Here is an 8,303-nt window from a genome sequence, read left to right as displayed (position 1 = left end):
CCCCCCCCCCCCTTTTTTTTTAAATAAACAGTTACAATAAGACGCAGTCTCTTTTAACATCAACAAAACGCATATGCTACAGTCAGCTGCATCCAGATCAAAGAGAAATTAAAAGTTATTGTCCTGACCCTGATACACCATCCCGGAGATTCCATGCATTTATATCTTTGGAGATATAGTCCACTGAGATGAAAAACCAGCCTCTTTTTAATCATTGTTTCATCGGTATCATAAGACGTATATTACAGATAACTGTAATTCTGAGATTACTGATGAAATATTAGATTAGTTGTACAGAGTCATACATTTATAAAGACATAATCAGAGATGCAGTGTGATCTCATTTAAAGATAACACCCAGACTAATAAGAACAGAACAGATTTCTGTCTGGAAATGGTCTTAAATTGTGCTTTGTCATGCTTTCCATTAACAAAATGCAAATGATTATAAGATGATCTGCAGGTTGGCATGGATTATGCTGAAACTTTGCCAGAGGAAAAACAAAGGCTTTCATGAGTGCCCAAGCATGCATGTGGTCTCTGTGCTCACTGATACAGAAGACTCCAGAAATACAGAAAATAGTCTTGCACAAACATTGTGTATAAGATCCCATAAGAAATGTGGCAAAATACAACAATGTTCAATTCATCTGCTGGATGTGTAGTCAAATAAGCTTTATTATTTACATGTAAATCATCACAACTATTAGAGTACATGTTTTAATAACATAAATAAACATAAAGGTTTAAATCTGAAAGAAACATCTTACCAATGATCCTTTAGATCAATGTGCTTTAATATTGGTATGATTAGTACATGGTTCTGCTGAATGCTTGGTTATGGATGTGGCAAAATCAAGTGCATAGGATAATCCGAAAGTTGACTGAGCTCTTGTCTAAGCTCTGTAATATTGTTTCACCTCAATTACAAATAAATATACAGTCTAATAATAATAGTTACTATTTTAACTGTAGAATAGTAACGTTCTACACTCTTAAAAATAAAGGTTCCAAAAGGGTGGGGGGGTTTGCAGTGATGCCACTGAAGAACCATTTTTGGTTCCTCAAACCAAAAATGTTGTTTTTACAGTGTGAAGGACATTTTAATAATCTAAAGAACTTTTTTACACCATAAAGAACCTTTTGTGGAATGGAAAGGTTCCATAGAGGTTAAAGGCTCTTCATGGAACCATCGATGCCAATAAAGAACCTTTATTTTTTAGAGCGTAGTCTTATATCCTTCACCTCCTGATTTGACAAAGTTAACCCATTTAATCCCAAATGTTGTATTACATTCCTTGAATAGCCCAATGAACAGCATGCATGTAAATACACAAACAGACTAACAGACTAACAAACAAATAAATACAAAATGTTCCCAAATGTTGTTGTTGCAAACAATAAAATAATATTTTTACATTTTATTTTTTATTTCAATATTTAAAAAATAATATATTTTATTATGTAGTTATGGAAAAAGGGAAAGGTAAAAATGAATTAATATTACTTTGCATTTCATTAATGTAACAATACCTTGACATTTACACTATTATGATGTGATTCAAATCAGTTAACTATTCAAAAGGGACTCTTGGTTTCCCATGGGGCAAAAATGTGACTCTATGAAAAGAGCAATCTAAATCTTACAATAGTAACAGGCCATTTAAAATTTTATTATGGAATTTAAAACATTTGAAATTGTAAACATGAAATTAAACCAGAGGTCATGTGACAATTTACACCAGCCATGTAAAAATGTTCACATGAAATCAAGACAGTCTACAGTTTCATTTATTGCATGTAACCTCAACTACTCGTTTAGAACCATTCCAACTCAAAAGTACTGTAAATGTAATTTGAGGGACTAAAGGAGTACAGAAAAACAATCAGCACCTTGGACAGCATCTAGAGAGAATCCCAAATCCCCATTCCTTTCAAGCACTGGCCCACTGTTGTGTTTCACCATCCATTGATTTTCACTCATAACGCATTCGTACTCCGCTGTTATTAAATTAAAGGACAGTCATTATTTTGTTTACTTTGTAAAGTCCACCATACGATGATCGTAGGAAAGGCCAATCACATCTCCCAATGTGAACAAAGTGATTATAGATGCCTGCTCATCTTACATATTTACAAAGACACAGAAATGAGAAAGACCTCATTCGTCCCGTTACGAGCAGCCAGTAACCCCTTCCAAAACGACTCCCTCGCGGTGTTTAGCGTCAGTGTTTGTCGGCGGATGATGCGGTGGAGCGGGGCGAGCGACCACGGAGCGGCTCAGCGCGGGCTTCTCTCTGACCGGGATAGAGGAGCCACAGTTATCCCGCTCATATTCCTCCTGTGCCCTCAGCATCTTCCTCTTCTTCATCTTGCGTTTGTGAAAGTGGTAGGTGGCCAGTGACAGTAATATAACCCCTATAATGACCACTCCCAGCACCAGAAGCGCGACAGTGGATGAGAATGGCTGGAGCACGTGCTGAACTTTCTCCGCGCGCGTCCCGTTAGTCTCGGTCGCTCCGTTAAAAGCGCCCCACTTAATCTCAGACGTCTTCATTATTCGCAATCCGCGAATCCAGGTTTACAATTCCACGAAAACTGCTTAGAAATATCCGTTAGCGGCTGGATTTATTTCAGCCAGTTCGCCACCTCTAATGAGAGAGCCCTGAAAATAATTCAGAAAGGAGAAAAATGAGGGTGTTTCAAACTTGAAATACGATAAACGTTAATATTTTTTTGACTTAATAGACAACAAAAATTGCTCTCGGGAAATAAGGTGTGCTACTTAAATGTTTTATCCGTACCTGATATAACAGCCCGGTCCCGTTCACTGAATTGGTGTGGGGGGAAAGGTGTTGGTTTGGAAAGATGACTTCCCACAGTCTCTGACGTAGCCTGTATTCATTACGTATTCTGCGAGACTTCGCCGCAACCACGTTGTAAAAACCTTAGAAAGGTCGTTAACGTTTTATCGTAAGTGCGTAATAGGACAGACGTCGTTTTTTGAAATACATATTTTCACAGCGTTGCAAAACATGTTATGACGTTGTAAGCGTTGTAAGTTGTAAGCGTTTTAAGAATATCGTTAAGACAATTATAGAACTATAATACAACAAAATGCTGTTGTTTTTGTCACACACTTTTCACAGTAAAGTGCTTACCGATAACATAAACCAGCATTAGGGAGAGAAAAAAAGTGAAATCAAATATGAAACTTTACTGTTAATGATATAATTTGTCATGAGGTAAAAGTGCCTTACCTCAGAAAGCCGTTCTGTCAGACTCACTGAGCGCGCGCGCTGCTCCAGTCACTTCAATAACCACCATTTAAGTGAAATCTCTGGCAGTCGTGGTAAAATGAGTTCAATTGGCCATTTAAGTGTGTATAAGAGTTCAGATTTACGTAAACAGCAGCCCCGGAGAGCGTTTTCATTAATCTTACGATCCAGTGCGTGCTCCCCGATCATTTTTTGCCATTTATTTTTAACAACGCATGAGCGTTGGACTACTCACTCGGCCAAAGGAACATTTGGAGCACCAAAGGCTAGTGAATCAATGAAGTGCTCCAGTAAACACTTCATAGAGAGGAATCGCGTGGACATGCATGTAAATGAGACAACAGCCAACAATAACAAATCCCCAGAAAGACACAGCTAGAGAGAAGGTGCTGTCCAGTGCTGAAAAGATCCTGTAGCTGTAAATTACATGCATACAACAGTGTGCATTTTTTAATGCCAGTTTCTTTGGGGTTTTAAACATTGTATCAGACAAAGAATGTCCAAGAAATTTCATTGTGCTATGTCTTAAAGCCCTAAAGTAACAGGGCAGTTTTATATTTTATAGCTAGCCTTATAATCACAGTCTTAACACTATAATTGTTTACTAGAAACAAATAATTTTCTACAAAGACCCAGTTTTAAATAATCACTTTTTTTGTTGTCCAAACTCATGGTAACGTGGATGACTATTTAAGAATTATTTTAAGATAGGTCACCCAAAAATAAAATGTAGCTGAAAATGTACTCATCCTCAGGGCATCCAAGATGAGTTTGTTTCTTCATCAGAACAGATTTGTAGAAATTTAGCATTACATAACTTGCTCACCAGTGGATCCTCTGCAGTGAATGGGTGCCGTCAGAATGAGTCCAAACAGCCTTATAGAAGCATCACAATAATCCACAAGAAATCGACAACTCCAATTGATCAATTAACAAGAAAAGACATTAAAAGCTGCATTTGATTATGTCTTTAATTGATTTTTCCGTACATTTCTGCCATATGTACATTAACTGACAGTCACCACTGATAAGCTACCACTAAATATTGTAGAAACTTAATTTGCTGTAAAGTTGCTTTGCAACGATTTGTATCGTGAAAGGCGCTATATAAATAAACCTGAATTGAATTGAATTTGTAAGAAACAAATCCATCAAGTCATTTTAACTTTAAACAGTTGCTCCTGGTCAAAATACAATTCCATAATCCTTAATAAAGCTTCCTCAAATGAAAAAGTCCATTCCTCGTTGTTCCCTCACATAAAAATCCACCAATATATTAATTTAGAACTGCGTTTGCTTGTAAACAGTGCTTGATCTGTGCATATTACTCTCCTGATTCAGACAAGACAACTTATTCACTGGAGAAAGCAGTATTATGAACAGAAATATGCTGATGTCCATTCAATGGAATCTAATATGTACCTCAGGCTCTTCACACCGGGTTTCTTCTTTGATACTATTTTCACACAGGAAGAAACTTCTAAAAATTGTTTTTATAATCTGTAACCTCAAAGAGGGTAAAGATGCTGACCCTTAAGCCCAAAATGGTCCTGTGACTGTCAGGCATTTAATCTCTAGTGGTCCTGCCTACCTTATCTGAAGTCGAGTGACAGCCGTCCCTCGTCTCTTTACAGGTCAGACAGCTCTAGACACATCTTGAAACTAGAGCTAAATTGCCTTATAATTTTCACCTGGACCAAGAGCCAATAAGCAATTCAACCACTTGGCAAAGACCTTCCACTACACTATAATTAGATGTGAGCCCATTCACCCCAGCCACAATATACATTCTAAGTAAAAAATGGGCAATTTAATTCACATAATCCTCATAATTTACAAAAATATTGTCACCATGGGGAAATAGAAAGCTATGATCCAGGGAGTAGAAGAGATAAACAGCACTTTGGGCATCTCATTACCTCTAGGTTGTGGATCATAATTTTCAGTGTTCTACAATGTTACAAACTACAGCATATGGAGAGTTGCTATCAAATGCATCAACCACTTTGCAGCTTGCAGCTTTCAAATCTGCTTCCATTAGCCTTAAAGGAATAGTTTACCCAAAAATGAAAATTTGCTGTAAATGTACTCTCTTTCAGACCATCAAAGAGATGTGTTTGTTTCTTCATCAGAACAGATTTGTAGAAATTTAGCATTACATCCCTTGCTCCCCAATGGATCCTCTGCTTTGAATGGGTGCCGTCAGAATGAGAGTTCAAACAGCTGATAAAAAAAACATCCACATGACTCCATTCCATCAATTAACGTCTTGTGAAGCATTAAAACATCTATCCATAATATTGCTTTCTTCAGTGAAAAAAAAAACTTTTCCGACTTGTTTTTTGGCTAGAAGCGACAGTTTAAAGTTATAATGCCTTGAAGGATTTGTTTCTTACAAAAACACAGATTTTCACTTCACAAGACATTAACTGATGGACTGGAGTCGTGTGGATTACTTGTGGACTATTGTGATGTTTTTATCAGCTGTTTGAAATCTCATTCTGACGGCACCCATTCACTGCAGAGGATCTATTGGTTGTCAAGTGATATTCCTTTCTTCTGTGGAACATACAAGAAGATATTTATAGCAGACTGTCCGAGCTTGTCTCTTCTATACAATGAATGTGAAGGTTATCATGGCTTTTTCAATTATGACTTAACTATTGAGCTCTTTTTCATGTAATATAGTGCTCAAGATGTATGGACTACCATTATGGTAGCCCATACATCTTTTAATGTAATTTTAATGGTGCTTTTTGTCTTTTTTTTGGTCTTCACCCACTTTTATTGCATGGAGGAGAACTGCTAAACTTCCAAAGAAAAAAGGCACAAAAGTTCAGAATGACGTGAGAGTAAATAATGAGTATTTTTAATTTTGAGGTAAGCAATTTCTTTAACAATCCTTCTTTGTTAAGTAAAACAATAGCTGCAATCTGAATTTGTATAATCATTAACATACATGTACATTAAGCTCTGGGTGCACAATGCTACAGAGAAACGACTGACGGGCTACACACTCCTCAGTGCTGAAACAGTCATTAGAGGGGAGAAATAGCACCAAGGGAAATAGCTTTCCAAGCAGGATGAAGGCGCCTAATAAACCCACGTCTGTGATGGATGACTCTGCACCCACAAACCCAGAACACAAAGAGAATCTACACAACACAGTCATACACAAACACAATACATCAAGGTGCATGCCTGTCTCATCCACCACAACACTACGAGTACCGCCTGCCTGCAGTTGTTCGGTAAAGGTGATAAGTGATAAGAATCAAAGACGAATAAACAAGTCATCTCCAATCTACACAGAGAGATTAAAAACAAGTCCACTGTGAAAAGAGCCATTCCCTTTCATGCCTCCATCATGTATGTCCAGTATACTGGATAGCACAATTAAATGTGCATTAAAAGTGTCAATTTAAGTCGACATGAAATCAAAAGGAAAGTTTCTTGGCTTTTAGTACAAGTATGTTAGTCTAATGAATTTGAAATAAGTCTCATCAAGGCTGAATTTATTTGACTGAAAATATAGTAAAACAGTAATAGTGTGAAATATTATTACAATTTAAAATAATCTGAACACACACACATAAAATTAAATTGAAATAATTACATTGCATAAGTATTCATACCCAGAACTCAGTACCTGAAACATCTTTCACAGTGATTACAGACTCAAGTCTGTAATGTGAATAATTGAATATATATATATATATATATATATATATATATTCAATTATTCACATTACAGACTTGAGTCTGTAATCACTGTGAAAGATGTTTCAGGTACTGAGTTCTGGGTATGAATACTTATGCAATGTAATTATTTCAATTTTTCCTTTTTATTAAATTCACAAAGCTACCTCAAATCTGTTTTTTTGCTTTGTCATTAAGGTGTATGAAGTGTAGATTGATGAAAAAGCTATTTAACATAAGGCTGAAACAACAAAATGTTAAAAAAACAGGGGAAGTTGTGGCCTAATGGTTAGAGAGTCGGACTCGTAAACCAAAGGGTGCGGGTTCAAGTCTCATACCGGCAGGGATTGTAGGTGGGGGGAGTGAATGTACAGCGCTCTCTCCCACCTTCAATACCACGACTGAAGTGCCCTTGAGCAAGGCACCGAACACCCAACTGCTCCCCGGGCGCCGCAGCAAAAAAATGGCTGCCCACTGCTCCGGGTGTGTGTTCACGGTGGGTGTATGTTCACTGCTGTGTGTGTGCACTTTGGATGGGATAAATGCAGAGCACTAATTCCGAGTATGGGTCACCATACTTGGCCACATGTCACGTCACTCACTCACTTTAAAAATGAAGGGGTATGAATAAATTCACAAGGCTATATAAACAATTTCTGAATTATTAATATAAATAATTGAATATTATTATTATTTTAAGAAAAATTGAACTCAATCCTTCCCTAAAAGCGATGGCTAGCTTTAGATTTTTATTTCCATCCTGTTACATCTCATTACTTATAATTGTTTAAGTATGTAAACTTGACCAGCACATATTTCTGAAAGACTGGTTTACCCTTTTATAGAAATATGTCTTTAAACTACTACTCAAGCATATTTATTTTTTAAAACTCATTGTGTACTGTGTAACAGGAATAACCCAGGATATCCATGTTAAACAGTGGCTGTATTAACATAATGTGCATTGAAACCCATGTCATTATGGAAAACCAGCAGCCAAATGAGAGCGGGCGAATGATTAGATCTCGAGAACACTTTGAGAAGCTGTTAACGGATCTGACAAAACCATGATAAGGTCACCATTGCACAATGCAAAGTTATGCTGGTGCTAAACGGTGGCTATATATAAACGCAATCCAATCCCCCACCTGACATGAGCCAGCTAAATGCGGACAACCAGACAATTCAGAAAGATGGATTTGTGTTGAATAAGAGGCAATAGTTGCGAAACCAAAGTTTTCTTCGAGAACCCTCCATTTCTATTTCCGCCACAGACATGAGGGAGAGTAAATCACACATTAAGTGACGGTTCAATGTGACAGCAAG

At 37.1% G+C, this 8,303-nt stretch overlaps 1 protein-coding gene across 1 annotated transcript; it reads right to left on the bottom strand.

The window, feature by feature from the left end:
• Positions 1 to 1,482: 1,482 nt before the first annotated feature.
• On the bottom strand, positions 1,483 to 3,086 carry LOC107669329 (uncharacterized protein C11orf87 homolog). The gene has a single exon (XM_016461499.1). It carries the CDS (start codon positions 2,555 to 2,557, stop codon positions 2,174 to 2,176), a length of 384 nt encoding a protein of 127 aa, XP_016316985.1. The 5' UTR covers positions 2,558 to 3,086; the 3' UTR covers positions 1,483 to 2,173.
• Between the last annotated feature and the right edge of the window lie 5,217 nt (positions 3,087 to 8,303).

This window comes from Sinocyclocheilus anshuiensis, unplaced genomic scaffold, assembly GCF_001515605.1.
Source record: "Sinocyclocheilus anshuiensis isolate Anshui unplaced genomic scaffold, SAMN03320099.WGS_v1.1 scaffold180, whole genome shotgun sequence".
NCBI lineage: Eukaryota > Metazoa > Chordata > Actinopteri > Cypriniformes > Cyprinidae > Sinocyclocheilus > Sinocyclocheilus anshuiensis.
Note: the sequence above shows the minus strand (reverse complement) of the source record. Positions and strands in the feature narration are given on the sequence as shown.

Bases quoted from the DNA above. Each gene is read 5' to 3' on its own strand.
- LOC107669329 (XM_016461499.1), bottom strand. From the start codon at position 2,557: ATGAAGACGTCTGAGATTAAGTGGGGCGCTTTTAACGGAGCGACCGAG.